The 19038-nt window shown below is 49.6% G+C and overlaps 1 protein-coding gene across 1 annotated transcript in view; it reads left to right on the top strand.

Moving 5' to 3' along the window:
• Position 1: 1 nt before the first annotated feature.
• Positions 2-19038, top strand: part of DFNB31 (deafness, autosomal recessive 31) — a gene marked incomplete at its 5' end in the record, with an annotated part of 60456 nt that continues 41419 nt past the window's right edge. The window contains 2 exon segments of the mRNA XM_006772888.2: positions 2-155; positions 158-459. Of these exon segments, the coding sequence (XP_006772951.1) occupies positions 2-155; positions 158-459 (456 nt within the window).

The following is a 19038-nucleotide window of genomic DNA, read 5'->3' as shown; positions in this document are numbered from 1 at the left end:
GCACCAGGCGCTGGCAGCGCTGCTGAGCGAGGCGGAGCGGGAGCAGTTCACGCACTGCCTGAACGCCTACCACGCGCGCCGCAACGTCTTCGACCTGGTGAGCACCCTGCGCGTGCTGCTGGACAGCCCGGTCAAGCGGCGCCTGCTGCCCATGCTGCTGACCAGTACACCGCCGAGGGCCTCTACCTGCCCGCCACCGCCCCCTACCGGCACCCCGCGTGGGGCGGCCCCGACGGCGCGGGGCCAGGGGAGGTGCGCCTGGTGAGCCTGAGGCGCGCCAAGGCCCATGAAGGCTTGGGCTTCAGCATCCGCGGGGGCTCGGAGCATGGCGTGGGCATCTACGTGTCGCTGGTGGAGCCAGGCTCTCTGGCTGAGAAGGAAGGACTGAAAGTCGGGGACCAGATTCTGCGTGTCAACGACAAATCCCTGTCCCGGGTGACCCACGCTGAGGCCGTCAAGGTAGGGTTCTGGTTTGGGAGATGAGTTCAGGGGCAGCTACTCTTAGTGGCAGTAGCTCCCTGCTGTGTGTCCTTAGGCAACTCACTTGACCTTTCTGGGCTTCATTTTTCTTAAAAATAGTTCTTTAAAACAGGAACATCTAGTTTATTGAGCAAATACATGCCTGGCACTGGGATATAGTGATGAGCAAAGCCGATCTGGACCCTGCCTTCCCCTTAGGCATAAAGACTTATGAGTGGGAGACAGACCTCATCAAATATCTGGGTAAATGTATGATCACAAAGTGGAAAGAGTTGGGGATTCTTAGGAGCATTAAAAGATATGGTCTCCAAAGGCATATAGTCAGTAATCAGTGAGTGTCTTCTGCTTCTGCTGGTATTCTCATTATTCTGTAGGCTTTGGATTCTTAGGAGCATTAAAAGATATGGTCTCCACTGGCATATAGTTAGTAATCAGCGGGTGTCTTCTGCTGGCATTCTCATTATTCTGTAGGCTTTTGCCCCCCAAAGAAAGTGTTGTTATAACGCCCCAAGTAGCCCCAGGAGGCTGTTCTGGGGATCCGAAGAGCTCTGGCCTCACCCTGCCTTTTGTGGACCAGGATGTGCATTCCGGGCCAAGTCATTTGTCCCCTCAGAGCCTCTAGTTCTCCACGTGGGAAAGGGGGCATCAGGACCAGATAAGAGTCCCTAACCTTGTTGGAAATGAGGCCCCTGCCTGAATGTCAAAGACATATCCCCCGCTCTCTTGAGAGTGATTGTACTTTTTGCTAATTGAGAAATATAACCTTAGGACCACAGGCTCCTACGGGTAGGGATTTAACCATGCTGTTTAAAGGAATGTGTGTGTGTTTGCTAACCTCCTTCCCAGGGCTTTTGAAAACCAGTTGGAGTAGGAGATGGATAGTGTTGGTCTTGTGTGAATTCAAGGATGCCTTGCAGACACACACACACACACACACACACACACACCTTTGTGTGCAAGAAGTGAAGCGTTTTGGAGAAAAGCAACAGTGACACTCTCTGCCTCTGCAAGGACAGTGCTTCCTAGGGGCTAGGGCGGGCCTGTGACCCAGCTTCTCACCCCCTGCCCCTCGCCCCTGCCTCTGGTCCTCCTCAGCGCAGGTGTTTTGAACTCCAGCCGAGGGCCCGCTGGCTGCTGGGAAACGCTTCGGCAGCAGAGGTTCAGGGAGGGTGCTTGTGTGCCGTTCAGGGACTGACTTCACCTGGGACATGACCATCTCATCGCTGACCTTGGCCTTCCCTTATTTGCTTCCCAATCCCTCTGCCCCCTCAGGGAGGCCCCCGAAGATCTGGAAATTTATTTGCTGCATCTGGCAAAAGGCTGATCAGGTTGTGTTTTGGGGTGTGTGGGTGCAGTAGACGAAGCTCCTTGTGGATTTCCACGTACCTATCCTCCTCTCGGTCGCCTCCCCCCACATTCATCTTTTCCCTTTAGCTGACATTCCATCTATTTATAAAGAAATAACCCATTAGCCTTTGGCCCTAAACGATCTGGAGTTCCCAGATGATAAATCGATACTTGAAAGATACTTGGCCCAGATGGGCATTTATAAGAGTGGATGCAGTTTTAGTGGCAATTAAAGAAAGACCCGAGTAACTTAATCATCCGGGGGTGATAGACTTCGGGAAGGCCTCAGGTAACCTGGACATGACAAACACAGACTCTCCCTTTAATTCTCCCCCAGGCTCGGCCATGCCTGTCAGGCTGAGCTGCTTGGCTGAGAGTTTCAGCCCGGCCCTCCTGCATTTCACCGGTTACGCTCTGCACCTTCCGTCTGAGCCTCCCTGAGCTGTACACCAAGGCGCTGTTCCTCCGACTCACAGCAGCAGGCCTTAGCTCGTGTGTCTACTCTTCTTGCGTCCAGAGTGAAACCTAAACTCTCCACATAGTTTCTGAAGCCCCAGGACTAATTGTCGCCAGAGGGAGAGGTTGGTCGGAGCAGAACTGTCCTTGGGTGGGAAGGGAGCCTGTGGGAGCTCCGTCCCTGTCACTTTTCCTGGGAGGCGCCCGCTAAGGCAGAATGAGCTCCTGTCTCAGGGGTGCCCCCCTTCCTGCCAGTGCAGACTCATCACCTGCCTGGAATGTACCCACTTGGACCCTCCAGAAGCAACAGGCAAAACGGGTGCTGCTTTGTGTTACCTTAACTCCAGGGAGAAAGGGGGACAGCCTTTCCGTGGGTGGAATTTAAACCAGAGGAGGCGGAACCTGTCTAGGGGCCTCCCGGAGCGCCTCCACCTGGGGTTGCAGGATGGGCAGGCAGTTTCAGGGACCGTTTAAGAACACCCGGAGATGTTGACACATTTCCACAACATGAAGGGTATTCAGCCCCCTAACGGGAAGCTCAAAGAGGCCTGGCTTCCTAGGAGGTACAGACTGGCCTTAACCAGGACGTCCACTCCCAGCCCCTGTGTCAGCTGCTGCGCAGGAGGGCACCAGGTCAGAGTTTGTGGTGAGGGCACATTCCTACTCACCGGACTTCAGACTTCACTCAAATGTCACTGGGTTTTCTACTTATATCTTTTTTATGCTCCAAGACACCATATCACATTTAGCATATGATGTCTTTTTTTCTTCAATTTTATTTTATTTACTTACAGTCGTCCTTCGGTGTCCATGGGAGATTGGTTCTAGGACCTCCCGCAGATATCGAAATCTGAGGATGCTCAAGTCCCTTAGTGGATCTTTAAAGAAATATTTTTATTTGAGTATAGCTGGTATGCAATATTATATTAGTTATACTGGTGTACAATATAGTGATTCGACAGTTTTATACCTTACAATGTGATCACCCCACCAATTCTAGTAATCATCTAGCAAACTTATTACAATATTATTGACTATAGTCCCCCTCACTTTTTTCATCCACTCTCCACCCCTTCCCTTCTGGTAACCTTTCTATGAGTCTGTATTCTTTGAATTTCGTATCTGAGGACACGGAGGGCTGACTGCTTGTTTGTTTGTTTATTTTGCTTTTCTTTCAGCTTTATTGGGTATAACAGAAAAATAAAAACTGTACATATTTAAGGTGTACAATGTGATGATTTGATATACCTATACATTGTAAAGTGATTACCATAATCAAGCTAATTTACATATCCATCACCTTACATAGTTATTTTATTTTTGTGCTAAGAACACTTAGGATGTCCTCTCTTAGCAGATTTCCAAGTATACAATAATAGAATTGTTAACTGTTGGCATGAGTCTGTGCATTAGAACTTATTCACCTTATAACTGAAAGTTTGTACCTTTGTCCAACATCTCCCCATTTCCCCTGCCCCTTGGCCCCCATCTCTACTTCCATGAGTTTGACTTTTTTAGATTCCACATATACGTGAGGTCACACAGTATTTGTCTTTCTCTCTCTGGCTTATTTAACTTAGCCTAATGTCCTCCAGGCTCATCCATGTTGTCACCAATGACAGAATGGCCTTCCTTTTTATGGCTGAATAATATTATCTATTTATCTATCTATCTATCTATCTATCTATCTACCTATCTATCTATCTATCTATGCCACAGTCACTTTCTCCGTACCTACCTACCTACCTACCTATCTATCTATGCCACAGTCACTTTCTCCATTCATCTGTCCGTAGACAGGTTGTTCCCATGTTTTAGCGATTAAGGAGATGTGTTTTTCATCTTAAAATCTTTGTTTTTCTTCTGCTGGTAGGAAGAGGCGGGGAAAGATCCTCTGAGCTTCCCAAAACAGAGATGAATCGTGTATGTGTAATAAAAAGGAAATTGAATTTTAGGAGTCAGGTTACTTAAGAGTTTATGAGTCAGAGAGGCTCACCTCCTCCCCGTGAGCAGAGGAGTCTGAACATTTGCAGTGTTTTCCATTTCTCTCTCTGATAAGTCAAGCCTCCATTGTCATCCCGTGTCCGGTGGGGCTCCCATCCGTCTCTTGAAGCCTGTTTGCTACATCAGCAGTGACAGGTGTAGATAAGGCAAGCCAGTTACTATTTGCAATTATGTTGAAACGTTTGGATTTTGAAAAATCTATCTCGAATGAACAGGAGCCAAGCTAATAACAATAAAAAAAGGAGACCTTTCAAAGGTCTTCAGCCAAAAACGCTTGACAAATTGGCCAAGGAGTCCGCGGACCAGGGATGATGCATCGGACTCTGCGGCACACTTGCTGCGTGACCTTGGGCCAGTCACTGGCCCACTCTGTGTCCTAGGGTTGGGTGGGCCAGGGGCCGCCCAAGGTCCCTGCCAGCTCAGACAGTCGGTGATTTGCTCCATAAGTGCTGCACACAAGGCATTTAGAATGTCCGTTGCGATGTTTTTGGGATTGCTTTCGTTTAAGGCAGAGTAAAGAGAGTTGGCGAAGGATTGGAAGATGAGAATCCTGGCACTGTGTAGCCTCCTACTATATCAGGAAATTGATGGTTACACACTGTACTGAGGAGAACTTGACTGCGGTCCCTGACCCAAGAGCACCAACCCTGATGCCATTCCAGATTAAAGGGAAAAATGATAATAGGATTATCCATGCGGTAGGATTAGCGCTCCGCCCTGGAGGCACTCAACATCAGATTCACTTACCCACTTGCTTTCTGAGTCCTTGATTCTGCAGGTAGCAGGGAGCGGAAAGTGGGGAGGGAGGAAACCCAGGTGCTGCTGGGATGGGTGTGCATCTGTGTGCGCTTCATCTGGATAAAAATTAAACGGCTTCATTACAGTCTCTGCGTCCCCCCGGGAGCATCCAAGGAGCACATTAGAATTTGAAACGTTCCAGAAGTTCAAAACAGTGGCCGGCCCTTGCACTTAATTAGAGTTATCATCACACCCTCCCTTCTTTTGCACAGTAACCTGGGAAGAATCTGTCTGCATTTATAGGTCATTGTGTGTGGCCCAGCATGTTCTAAATGACACATTTGTCATTTCCCCATTGCACACGGCTAGCTGAAGCTATTAGACATTATTAGCCACTTCCAACTTTGTGTCTGAAACGCGCTTCTCCCCTGGTGTCATTCCTGCATTCCGGCTGGGAAGCGGGGCGGATAGGCTCATGGGTATGCGAGGACTTTCCTCCGGCTCCGCAGTCTGTCTTGGGTCCTGTGGGTCCTGCCAGCAGTGACAGGTTGAAAGCTCCCTATTAATAAAACCCTTTCTTGAAGAGATGTTGGGTGCTGGGTCCAGAGGGTGACACGGTACATGGAGAGGGTCCATTAATTTAGTCTTGTCTTGTCTGGCTCAAGCTCTGATCCTCAAGGAAAATGCTGGTGCCTGTGTCTTACAAAAATCCTTTTAATTGGTTATTTACTGTTCAATTCAAAGAAGCGTCTTTGCAGGGTGCGGGAGAAGGCCTTTATTTATGAAGGACTGATATTCTTATAGTAGAAGATCCCTGCCTCCTGACGTTAAGATGGGCATGAAAGAGCAAATCACTCCAGCGCCAGCTTCTGGTTTTTCCGTCACCACCCCCACCCCTTCTTCCCACAAACCCCGCGTTGTTTATTACCTGCCGTGGCGTCGTCATGTGGATGGAGCTGCAAAGCTAAGTGTGATCCTTTAACCCCGACCAATTGGGTTTTGTGTATTGTTGCTTCCCACCTCCGCCTGCCTTCAGCCACACAGCATACAGCCTGTACGCACCTGTCAAGTGCATGCATCCCTTCATACGCCTGTTTGTTCGTGCTCACAGCACATGCGCATCTCCTCCGAGTCACAGTCCCCCCCCTCTGACACGCGGAGGGCTTTGCACTGAAGCAGGTGTCCTCAGGGGATGACACTCCAGCTGGCTTTCCTGTAAGGCTCTTTGATGACCTGGGAGTCCACTGCTCGGTGCCCGGCAGGGACCAGACACTCTCATGAGAAGCAATAGCCTTTAATGGCTGGAGGTAGCTGGAGACTGAAATGCAAATATTTCAAACTTTTTTTCACCCTCCCCCTCCTCCCGAAGCTGATATTAACCCGGAGCCCTCACAGACTTCTAAGTGCCCTGCAGGGTTGGGGCTGCATTTAGATTCCTGTGCCTCCGACGGTTCCGTTTTACGTTTATAGCACAGCAGGTGGAAAGGGTGCCAGGAGCAGGAGTCAGACGCTCCATTTGTTTCCTGTGCACCCCTGGTGCCCGCTGCAGGACGTGGCACCTTGAGGCCAGTGCACTCATTTTCAAACTTTGCTTTACTGCAATGCTCCTGGGCAGTGGGAGGCTGACATTAATGTGTGTCTACTATGTGCCAGCTGCTTTCTCCCTCCCAGAAGAGGCGGGGAGGCAAGGAGATCGAGGAAGTCGTGCTCAAGGAGGTTCCCCGCTGGGTTAGGAAGTAGGTGGCCCTTCTGCCTCACCTCCTGAGGGCACCAGCCCCTGGGCTCTGTAGCCAGCCTCCTGGAGACAGTGACACCCCCCCCCGCCCCCCCGCAGGAAGCAGGCCGGCATCACTGCTAGTGCCTGGCATACCAGGGCCTTTTCAGAACCACCCAAAGGCTTCGTTTTACTAAGTGGGGAGCCTGATGCCCCCGCATCTAGGGAACGGCGGCGTGTGTTAGCCCAACTCATCGACGTGCAGAACCCTTTGTTCGTTCAGCTCTGGGCAGCACTTAGCACAGCCAGGCCTGAGGCTGGAAGTCAGAGATGGACGGTACAGGCCCCTGTCCTCAGGGAGCCATGCGGGGGTGGGGGGTGAATTGGGGGCGGTGAGGTGAGGGGGGTGGCTCATGGACCTTCTCATGGCCACAGGTCATCTAGTGTTGTAAGTGTTATGATATCTGCGTACCTCCACAGCCCTGCCTCCCTCTTCAAAGCAGCACCCCTCACTACCACCCCCCACCCCCCACCCCCTATCCTGCTTCAGTTTCATTCAGTGCCCTTGTCTAGGACTCTTCGGTTCGCTCTGTTTATCATCTGCCTTCCCCGCCACGAGTAAGCTCCAAGAACAGAATCCGGTCTGCATTGCTCAGTGACACACCGAGTACCTCTGCAGTGCCTGGCACATAGTCGGTCCTCTAATAACTAAATAAATATTGGCCGAATGAATGGCGTGACCTTGCTCCCAATGCAGGGCTGGTGAGTTCAGGGTGCCGTGGTCCCTGAGTGTGCCATCTGAAGGAAGTCCGTGTGGTGCAGCATAGCAGGTGCTGGGTAGGAAAATCGAGGAAGACATAGGATCTAGTAGATGCTTTACCATGAAGCTGGCTGTGTGGCTGTGGGCACCTCACACGAATCTCTGAACTCAGTCTCTGGAGCTGTGAAATGGGCACAGCCGCCTCCCAGCTGCCTCTTTCCCAGGATGGCTGTGATCAAATGACATAATAGGTGTAAAAACTTCGGTAACTAGGTAGCCCTCTGCTGTACAGTTGACCCTTGAACAACCTGGTTTGAACGGAGCAGGTCCACTTATACATGGATTTTTTCCGCCCCCAATTGACCCACACAGTTCAAACTCGCATTGTTCTAGGATCAACTGGTGGCTGGGAATCCGGGTATGCAGAGGGCCAACCTAAGTTACTGCACGGGCATCACTGCCCCAAACCCCCGCGTTGTCCAAGGATCAGCTGTGTTTTAGAGAAAGGCCTTTAAAAAAAAAGTGGTCTGTGTCCTAGTGGGCAACAGCTTTTTTCACCCTCTGCAGCCCAACTCCTCCCTACGGGGGCCCCTTTCGGTTATTCCATGTGTCACTTTGCTCTTAATATCAAAACCACATTTCCAGAAGTGGGTTGTTTATGAGCCTGACCGTGCCCGTGATTCCAAAATAGAATCATTTATGCATTCTGAAGTAATCAATGAGCCAGTTTTGGGTGAGGTGTATCTTCTGGCTTTTTGCTTTTATGCAACAACAACACTGTTCAGGCTTCAAGAAACCACAGCGTTTCAGGGGAAGGCCAAGGCCCTGCTAAGCACTCGTGTGTTTAAAAGCTGCTTTATTCTCTACCGAGAATGCATAAATGGGCTTTTCCCCCCCTTCTTTTCCAGCCCCAGCCCCCCTTCCTTCCTTCCCGCTTTGAGAATGTGTGTTCCGTCTGCTGAATTGGCTGTGGCTTTGCTTCGGCTGGGAGCCAGTTTTGTAGCTATGTTGCCTCTCCACCTGCGTTTTCCTAATATCAGCATCCTCCCCTCTTTGAATGCAAAGCAAATGTTTTGGCCTCCATAGACAAGTCTCTAGATGGGAGGCTGTGGGCTACAGCGGAGGAACATAGTGAGGTGACATTAAAAGGCCTGGGTCTTGGGGCCTTAGAAGTAGTGGTTCACCAGGGTAGCTTAACTGAAAGGTCACCAGACCCCAGGCAAGTCTTAACCACACCGAGGCCTGGGAGGCACTGCCTCCCCTTAGCATCGCTCGCTCCCCCTCCCCCATGTATCCACTTTGCCTTGACCAGAGACGCTGACCCACCCCGTCCTCACCCTTAGCTGTTTCCGGAGCATGCATTTCTTCCAATGCTGATATATCGGAAGATCATGGGAAGGGAGGTCTGCACCCAAGAGGTTAGAGATGGCTTTTGGAGATGGACCTGGGTTCATCTGGGAGTGTACTTGGCTGTGACCTTGGGCAGCTCCCTTTGCCGCTCTGTGACTCAGACTCTCCATCCTCGAGCCTGCCTTGTGGTCCTCACAAACAGCCCTTGTCGCCATTGCACATCCAACGCTGAAAAACTGTGGCCACGGAGGTCCCACTGCAGGCATTGTGATGAAAAACGTTATCGACTGCATTCGCTTGGCTTTGAAGCTCTTCTGTTGTGTCGGCTTAGTTGAAAAAAGAAATAGTGCTATTGGAGGGAAAACATACTGGGACTGGCAGAGGTTTGAATTGCAGAGTCCTTTACTAAATGTAGTTAATATTCCCATGTAGACAGAGTTTCTTTAAAAATGTCTCCTATCTGGGTTTTAGTCTCCGCATGTTCATTTCCCAGCAGCCGTCAAGCCCAGTGGCGGGATGGAATTGTGTGTCCCGACCGCCCTTAAAAATGTGGGAGGCAGGGCAGCGGCATGGCCCAGAGGTCAGTGTGTGACAGCCCTGTCCTGGACCCGCTGCAGCCCCAGCCTTATTTCCAGCACCTTCCCTGTTGGGCTCCCCAGTGGCTCCCCAGGGGCCCTGACAAGGAGGGAGGGGGGAGGTGGTTCCAGGCCCATCAAAGCAATTAATGCAGGTGGAAGCGGTGATTTGACAGCATGGGCATCGGCACTTTAAGAAGCCCTGTAATTTATTTGGACCACATCTGAAATGGTGTGCGAGGGTTCATGAAGAGGTTTCTGATAAAGACACCCCACGATGCTAGAGCCTGAGCCCTGGAGCCAGACACGCTGGGTTCGAAGCTTTGCTCTGCCTCTGGGCCCCTGTGGCACCTTGAACAAGCTTCCTAACTATGACGCTGAGCACACTAAGAAATCTGGGTGCCATCAGGGAGGGTCATCGTGGGCCACCCGGAGCTCTGCCCACCGAGCCTTCACCACAGCCCCGGGGAGAAGAAGAGGAAGCCGGGCACGGGGTAGGGACGGGGACAGCCAGCAACACACAGGTGAGAGGTGGCAGGATCAGATGGGAACCAGGCCTTCCTGCCTCCGGAGGTGTGCTCCTGGCCTCTGCTCTCAGCTCTTCTCACCGAGGAGCTGGGTGTGCAGCCAGAGCCAGGGTTCAGTAGATGCACGTGTGTTCCTTGATTTTTTTCCTTATGGAAATGGTTTTACAGCCTTTTGATGACAAGAGCCACTAGGAACCCAGACAGCCTGGGCCATGGCCACCCCCGCCCCCCCATGCATTTTATTGACTAGACTTTGGGTGCAGAGGTGGCACTGGGCACGCTTTGCCTTTTTTCCTTTTTCCTCTCTTATCTCTCTCATCATGTCCTGGCCTTTGTCAGGAGTTGATTTTGTATGTTGTCTGTGGAAATTCGCTAAATAGAGAACTGTAACCTCCACTCCACCCCATTAGGGTAGACCCGTACTTACGCAGTCATGCCATTGACTGGTGGAGTCTCTAAATCTGTCCACACTGTCTGCTGGGGCTACAGGATGAGAACAGGGTCTCCTGGGCCTCGTGTAAAAGGCCGGTGGTTGTCAGCCCATCACAGACTGGGCAAATAAAGGGCCATTTTTTTTCTGGTTCTTAGGAACCACGAAGAGTAGAGGAGTCAGCCTGGACTTTTAAAATAAAGTGTGTGTGTGTGTGGGGCGGGGGGGCCCGGGGTGTGTGTGCGCGCGTGTGTTAATGACTAAGATATATGAGTTCAAGTTAAAAAACTTAGAAACCCCAGAAAAACACAAAGGAAGAAAAACTAAAATCATCGATAATCTCCACCCAGAAATAATCATGGTTGGACAATTTGACTCTTGTCTTTTAAGTCCCCTGTGTCCCTATTTTGAGCCTGTAATTTGTGTGTCCCGAAATTTGCATTGGGAATTTTCTCGGCCATTTGGAACATAGATACGGAGCCTGCTTCCCTCACCAAACAGCACATCACGGCTATTTTCCCACCTTAAATGTTTCTAGACCATGACTTTCAGTGATTGCGTAGTATGTCATTGCAAAGAGGTACACTGTTTCTTTAACTAATTTCGTCTTCCTGAGCTGTTTGTTGTTTTTGGCATGATCCATATTGCTGCTTTAAACATCCTCGCACATAAATCTTTAAGCCCATCTCTAATCATTCCTTGGGCTGTCTTTCTACAGTGGCGTTGGCTCAGGGGATAGACGGGTTTTACGGCTTTGGTAACCGTGCCAAATTGCTCTTGGGGAAGAGTTGTTGTTTTTACAGTCCCTCCTACCAGCATCAGCAGTGGATGAGATGCCTCATTTTTCCCAGCCTTGGCAACACTGGATATTATATTTCTTTTCCATTTTTGCCAATCTGATAGGCAAAAAAGTATCCTATTTTAATTTGCATAATTTAAATAGGAAAGTAGGGCTCCTGAGCATGTTTGTTTGTATAGCTGTATATATGTGCATATAATGTAGAAAATCTATAGCATATATAACATATATTGTATACATCATTATAATATGTACAATAATATAATATCTATAACATATTCATTTATTTTTGGTATGTAACATTTAAGAAATATGTCTTTATTGATTTTTTTAGAGAGAGGAGAGCAGAGGGAGAGAAGATAGAAACGTCAATCGGCTGCCTCCTGCACTCCCCCTACTGGGGATCAATCCTGCAACCTGGGCATATGCACTAACTGGGATTAGAACCAGCAACCTCTTGGTACCTGGCACAATGCTCAATCCACTGAGCCACGCTGGCTGGGCAGGTATATAAGTTATTGATGTCCTACACCCATTTAATCATAAGAGCTTTTCATTTCCATGTCATCAAATCTATCAGTCTTTTCAGAGATGGTTGGTTTGCCCTGGCCAGTTGCTCAGTGGTTAGAGCATCAGCCCATGGATAAAAGGGTCACAGATTCGATTCCCAGTCAAGGGCACATACCTGGGTTACACGTTCCCCAGCCCTGACTGGGCACATGCAGGAGGCAACCAATCAACGTGTCTCTCTCACATGATGTGTCTCTCTTTCACGGCAATGCTTCCCTCTCACTCTCTCTCTCCTCCCTCCTTTCTACTCTCTCTAAAAATCAATGGGAAAAATATCCTCGGGTGAAGATTAAAAAAAAAAGATGGTTGATTCATCTACCTTGAATTTGGATTCTTCAGTCTGAGGGTCAGTTAAATTGGAAGCCTATCTTCTCATTAACTGAGAATGTACAGGAATTGATGAGGGACAGGAATGTAGAGTCAGTGAGGAGAAACACCCCATCCGTGTATCCACTCACGGGCTGAGAAAATGGTATTGATATGAACGGATTTTCCTGATGGATGGTTGCGCTGTAGACATTGATTCTAGCAACAAAACACTCCATTGCAAACCCACCCAGGCTCACCTTGAACCATTATATTTATGACTCCTAGGATCGTGTTAGTTTTTCCCCCAAAGAAAGAAAGAAAAGGTAAAAGAGACGAAATTGAAAAGAACATTTGTAAAAGAACTTACTTAAATTATAAGAGACTGAAAGCCAAGCTTAGTGGGTAATTGAAGAATTGCATTAAAAAGGGATCAATATCTTTCTGGAATTTGCTCTGTCCTCATTGTGTGAGTAGCTTTGCCAAAGGATGGTCACTCTGTCACGATCTTGCAAATTTCTCTTGGCATTATCCCCAAGGACAACATTTTTTCCTCTCTTCGATCCTTCGTGTTCTTCCTTTTAGCACAGCCTTGACTCACGAAGACATTTAGGAGCAGAGATGCTGGAGAGCAGGGGCTTGAAATGTCAGGTCCTCGTTCCCGCCTCTGGGATCCTGGCGTTGCCAGCGTGAGCAAACGTTTCCTCCTGCATCGTCACGCTGAGCCTCTGGAGAAGGTCAAACTCATAGAGGGAAGAGTGGAGGGAATGAACAGTTGATTTATAAAAAAAAACCTGCTTTGTAAAAAGGCCCCAATTAAAATTAAAGGCAAATTTCAACAGCATTAACGAAAACTGAAAGGGGGAAAAGACGATACCGCTATTCCTGCCTTCCTAACAGGTTGTCATTTTTCTGCCACCTCCTCCGGCCTCATCCCTGTGCATTCACATTTCCTCCCTGGTTTCATCACCTGCTTCCGTTCATCTTTGCTTCGTACATAGGTTGTCGTGTTGTTTCACGATCCTCTGTGGAACTGCATAGGGTCTTGGATGGGCTCACACGGCTGCTCTGCAGTCCAGTTGATATTCTTGGGGCAGCAGCTCACAGAGGTGAGGTGTCCACAGAGAGCTGTACTTTGGTATACATTGAGTTCTTACCAGATGGGGCAGCATTCCACAAGAATAGAGACTAACAAATTGTGGACTTTTGTTTAAGGGAATGTTTATAAATGACTTGTGTTCTTAGACCAAAGTTAGCAGCAGCAAGAGGATTTCTGGGGAGTGGAGGGTGAGAAGTAGAATGAGAACGCAGAGTTGTTGCCCAAGCGTCTGTGAAAAGTATCTGCCTCCAACTCCTTGTGCAAGGCGTCTAATCCATGAGATGCACTTCAGCATTCATTCCTCCACTTGGTAATTGTTTGATTGAGCATCTCCCTTGTGATTGGTGTGATTTAACACCCTCTTTAAACTCTACAGATTCTATTTATCTATTGTTATTATATGTACAACTGATTCATATTTATATGGAACTGTGAGCTTCCTAGCAACCAAGGCAAAAAGGGAAATCAGTACATGATTAGATTCTACTAGAGAACCCATTGGTACTTTAGGAGAGGTAAAATTCCTCATTGGCATTCAGTGGAAGGCAGTGAATTTCAGGAGGAAGTCTATTTCAATTTCACTTCTTCATTGTCTCTCATTTTATGTGGAATCACCCATGACCCCCTATCTTTCATATTTATTTATACCCCTGTAACAAAATCAGAAAAATGCCCTGCCTTCTCTGTCTATTGGGAAAGATGTAAATAAAAATAATCACTTGTATAAGTATGTTGAGATGTGTTCTTTCAGGGGTAGGGAGCAGCACGTGCAAGTAGCTTAGAGCACTTGATACTGTACGAAAGCCGGGGACAGGGGCCGGAGATGAGGCTGGCCAGGCAGCAGGATGAGCTGTGTGGGCTTGAGATGCACTGTGAGGAGTTTGCATTTTACATCAGAAGCAGTGGCCCTCTTTGGGGCAGGGAAGGACACCTGCATTTCAGAAGGACTCTCTGGCTGCCCGGCAGAGACTGATTTTGGAGGCTGGGAAGCTGTTGCAGTTTCGTGGTCCCTCTAAAACAATGGTTCTCAACCTTCCTAATGCCGCGACCCTTTAATACGGTTCCTCATGTGGTGGTGACCCCCAACCATAAAATTATTTTCATTGCTACTTCATAACTGTAAATTTGCTACCGTTATGAATCCTAATGTATATATCTGATATGCAGGATGTATTTTCATTGTTACAAATTGAACATAATTAAAGCATAGTGATTAACCACAAAAACAATATGTAATTATATATGTGTTTTCCGATGGTCTTGGGCGACCCCTGTGAAAGGGTCGTTCGACCCCCAAAGGAGTCACTACCCACAGGTTCAGAGCCGCTGCTCTAAAAGGTTATTAACATAGATAAAAATGTGTTATCTGTGCAGAGGGAAGGAGTTCTGAAGACAGAGGGCTAATTAGGGCTTTACTTCCTCATGACATTAAAATATGCCACCGGGGCAGAGTCCACATCACCAGTTTTCTGCCTTCCCTCAAAATGAGGCTGATGAAGGGAGTAGCTAAAGGATATATATGCACGAGAGGCCCAATGCACGACATTTGTGCAAGAGTAGGCCTTCTTTCCCCCAGCTGCCGGCACCGGCTTCCCTCCAGCACCCGGGACCCGGGCTTCCCTTTGGAAGCCCGGGCACCTGGGACCTGGGCTTCCCTCACAGCTCCGGCTTTGTCCGGAAGGTCGTCCAGAAGGATGTCTGGTCTAATGAGCATATTACACTTTTGTTATTGTAGATATCCCATAGATACGGACAGTAGTGTGATGAGAAAGGCACAGATTTGGAGAGTCTAAGATTCAAATCCAAGCCCTGCCTCTGATCATCCTCTCTGTGACCTCACATAAACACTTCACACCTACAGTCTCTGTCCTTCCCTGTGCAGTGGGAAGAAGAAACCACGTGCTCGTCACTGCGATGTTGCTATTACCAGTAACATTAGCCACCACTTACTGGGCAGCTACTATGTGCCAAGCCCAGCGTAAAGTGCTTTGTGAACATTATTGAATCAGGCCTCCTTATTTCATCTGCATACAACTCCATAAGGATAGGGTTAGTAGCACTGCTTAACAGGTGAGAGAGCTAAGGCACAGGCCACTTAAGTAACTTGTCTAAAGTCTCATAGCTGGGAAGAGATGGAACTTCGTTTGAACGGCTTTCTAGTGAGCTTCTCTTCCACTGAAAAACACGCAGGGGGTCCTCACCCTAAGACACCTTTACATTTTGCTGCTTTGCAGTGCTTCAGTTCCCAGATAAAGTCAGGAGATAGAGCCAAGATTTGCCTAAACTGGGATATTTTTGGAGCCTGTGGAAGGACGCACGAGGGAGGGTGGATACCTGCACCAGAGTGACTCTGCTTGGGGAAGAGATGATTGGAAAGCCCCCGTTCAGTCCTATCCACAGCCTCTATAGATAGGGGAATTAAGAAGACCTTCTATAGGCCCAGGTGGCACGGTGCTGCCCCCTGCAGGTGGTTGTAGGAACTACGACAGGGAGAGACCTGGTTGCATACGGAAAAAGCACACACTGTTCACCGCCTCAGGAATCCCACCTTTCTCTAATCTAGGGCAGCGATTTTCAACCCGTGTGCCGCAAGAATTCTTAAAACATGCGATACCTGACTGTTTAGTCAGGAGCGCTGACCTCTTTTTCCTTAGATAGTCAATTAAAAAAATGACACTACCCAACACAATAGCTGTCCAGTGTGAATGAATCAAAATCATACCTATTTTTTTTGTCAGATTGGCAGAAGTGTATATTTTTTGGTGTGCTGCACAATTTTAGTAATTGGTTTATGTGTGCCATGAGATGAAAAAGGCTGAAAGTTGCTGATATAGAGAATTAGATACACACATGATCCGAGATGCAGGTAATAGCGTGTTATCATAGCATTGTTTGTGCTGGCAAAAAAAAACAACAACAGTGAGAAACAGCCTAAATGGTGTCCAGCAATCGGAGAGTGAGAATTCCATGGTGCTTCATGTCTGCCAGGGGTTGTGATGTAATACAGAAAGAAATGCGCTTAACGTCATTGAACTGGTGAGGAAAGAGCCTCAAGATGCATTTTTTTAGCTGGAAAAGAAAAAGGCGATTCACCGATTGATGGTGTGACACCTAGATAACTATCATCATCTTGGCTTTTGCATTTTAACTGCAGAGACAGGCAGAGAGAGGTTGGGTAATCTGTTCTGCGTCACACTGCCAGCGAACAGCAGAGCCAGGGCCAAGGCTGCGGGTGTCTGGACCCAACGCCCCAGCGAGGCAAGGTGGGGTTGGGAAGGGTGGGCATGTGCCATTCTGGCCTCTCTTCCCCGTCACTAACCTGGATTTCATAGCAGCTCCCCATCCTGAGGGGGAGCATCTCTGTTTCCAAGAAGAGAAGAACTGGCTCCTCGAGCAAGGTCTGTGCCCTGAAATGAGCCTGCTGACTCACCGTGAGTGCCCTCAAGGCTTTTCGAGGGCGCTTTTTTGCACCTGTCCCGCAGGATGACAGTCTGGGAACCTCGCAACCTTGTGTTCCTCTGTGTGCTCGCCCCGGGTGCATGTTTCTTGGACATATGCGCATCCGTGTGTTAACACACACCCTCTGGTCCCCTTACACCATGGCCCTCTCCAGCCGTTTCTCAGGCCTCTGCTAAGCAGTCATGCCAGCCTGGTCTGCGATTTGGGGGTTTCAGAGTTAGCTCTGAAGAGCTGAGGGAGGCACATTTGCCTCCTGAGAGCATTAATCCAAGTAGCAAGTTGTTAAGTTTGAAGACATACGCATATAATTTACATTCCGCAATCATAAGACGCTGCCTGAATAGTCATCTGGTGACGGGGGGGAGGGGAGGGTGGTGTCTTAGCCGTGCCATCTGCCGGGTCAGACGGAGATGTCTTTGCTTGGATTTAGGGGGATGCCCGCAAGTCCCTAGGTCGAGTTTCACCACGAAACACATGATAAAAGGCACGAGAGCACGGCGCTCTGGTGACCCTCTGCCTGCCGTGGATTCCCCAAAGCTTACGTTTTCTCTTTTTAGCCACTGCTCATCGACTTCTCAAGTGAGAGGCCCTGTGCTAGCAGGGCGCCTCTACTAAGGAGAGAGTGGCATTATGGCCTTCACCTTACAGAGGAGACACCGAAAGGTGGGCAGCTTGCGGGAGGGGTCCCTGCTAACAGGCAGTGGGTTCAGGGGCCTGGCTGGTTCCGCAGTTTGCCGCAGTGGGAGAGGGCACAGGTGACCGAGAGTCACCAGCCTGCACGGCGGAGCTGTAAGGCGGGTGGTTCACCAGCTGCCAACAAAGGGCAGGGCCCTCACCATAATCCCATTGCAGGGGCATCTCCCCAGCCTCAGGCCCCTACAGGGGCCTCCACTGCTGACGTGGTGCTGCCTTGGGGTGTGCTTCCTGCCACGCCTGATGTGCTCCATCCGCCCTTCTGGTTTAGCCGTGGTTTCTCTGGGCCTCAGTTTCCCACGTGTAAAATGGTCTGACGTTGTTGCTGGCGCTGGCCACAGTAGCCCGAGGCCCTGGTAATGGAGCCCAGAGCCCCTAGGTTCAAGATCTGGTTGAAAGACCCTATAGCCACCCAGGTGCCACGGTCTGAGGGCTCACTCCTTAAACGGGGAACCCCGACGTGTTCCCCAAGTGCAGCGCTCAGGCCCGAAGTCTGTCCCTGCATGTGCCCCTGATCTCTTTGCTACCATGACCCGTGACCACCATGCGGGTCTAGACTGCCTTTCCTTCTAAGTGCAGTCATGAACCAGAAGATAGTGGGATTGAACCTGGGGCAGGATCTCAGCATTTGGTGAGTCCAGTCTGCTCAGGGCCGGTTGACAAAACCGAGTCCCAGCGAGAGGAGGCCGTGGCCATAGGTCACCCCGTGAGCCAGTGGTGCCATGGGGGCATGCCTGCGGCGTCGCTGTGTCTCAGCCAGAGTTCTTTCTGGGTGCCCTGCTGCCTGAGGCTGCTGGCTGCCCAGCTCGCCCTGGTGAGAGAAGCCGCTCGTCCTCCTGAGACACGAATGGAGTGGTGCCCCGGTGAGTGAGGACTGCACGATGCCCAGATGGCCTGAGCCTCAGGGACGAAGGGGCCATGGGTGGGTGTGGAAGGCGGGGGGTGTAGGGGGGGTGATCTGGGGAGAATGCATCGGCCAGCTCTTTTTGGAATTAGCTCCTTCGTTCGGTGCCACCCTTTAAAATAAGTGAGCGGTTGTTTGCACACCTGGAGACAAGAGGGGAATAAGAAGGATAGACCCATTTCTTAGACCATCCCCACCTCCTCGCATGACACCCACCTTTTAGAGGGAGTGGAGCCCTTCCACAGGGTTCTCAGAGCCTGTCCCAGGAGCCTCATTTTCTTCAGTTTCACCAGAAAAATAATGACAGTGGTGATGGATGTTGATATTCTTGCTCTTCAAGACCCACTGGAAGCCCACACTTACCCGTCCACAGCCAAGAGCAGAGGTTCCGGAATGGTCCAAGTTGGAGTGACCATCACATTTTCGGGTCCCATCGGCTTGAGGTGCAGAGGGGAAGGGACTGGCTCAGGACCTTGCCTCTCTTCGCTGTACCCTCTCTGTCCTTCCCATTTCGGGTTTCCAGGGTCCCCTTCCGTAAACTACCAGGGGTGGGCAGCTTGTGGGAGCCGCGGTGACCTCCCAGGCCCTCTCTGGCGCCAGCCGCCTGTGGCATTCTCATCAGAGGCATTAACCTCCTCTCGTTCTCAAGGTCATTGCCTGCCTATTTATAAAACTGACCAAGAGAATTCCCCTACTGCCAGCAACACAGAATACAAATCATGCTCTACGCGTTGGCTTCATTCTCTCCCCCACCTTCTTTTAACTCCTTAGACCAGTGGTTCTCAACCTTCCTAAGGCCACGACCCTTCAATACAGTTCCTCATGTT

This window comes from Myotis davidii, unplaced genomic scaffold (assembly GCF_000327345.1).
Source record: "Myotis davidii unplaced genomic scaffold, ASM32734v1 scaffold866, whole genome shotgun sequence".
NCBI lineage: Eukaryota > Metazoa > Chordata > Mammalia > Chiroptera > Vespertilionidae > Myotis > Myotis davidii.
Note: the sequence above shows the minus strand (reverse complement) of the source record. Positions and strands in the feature narration are given on the sequence as shown.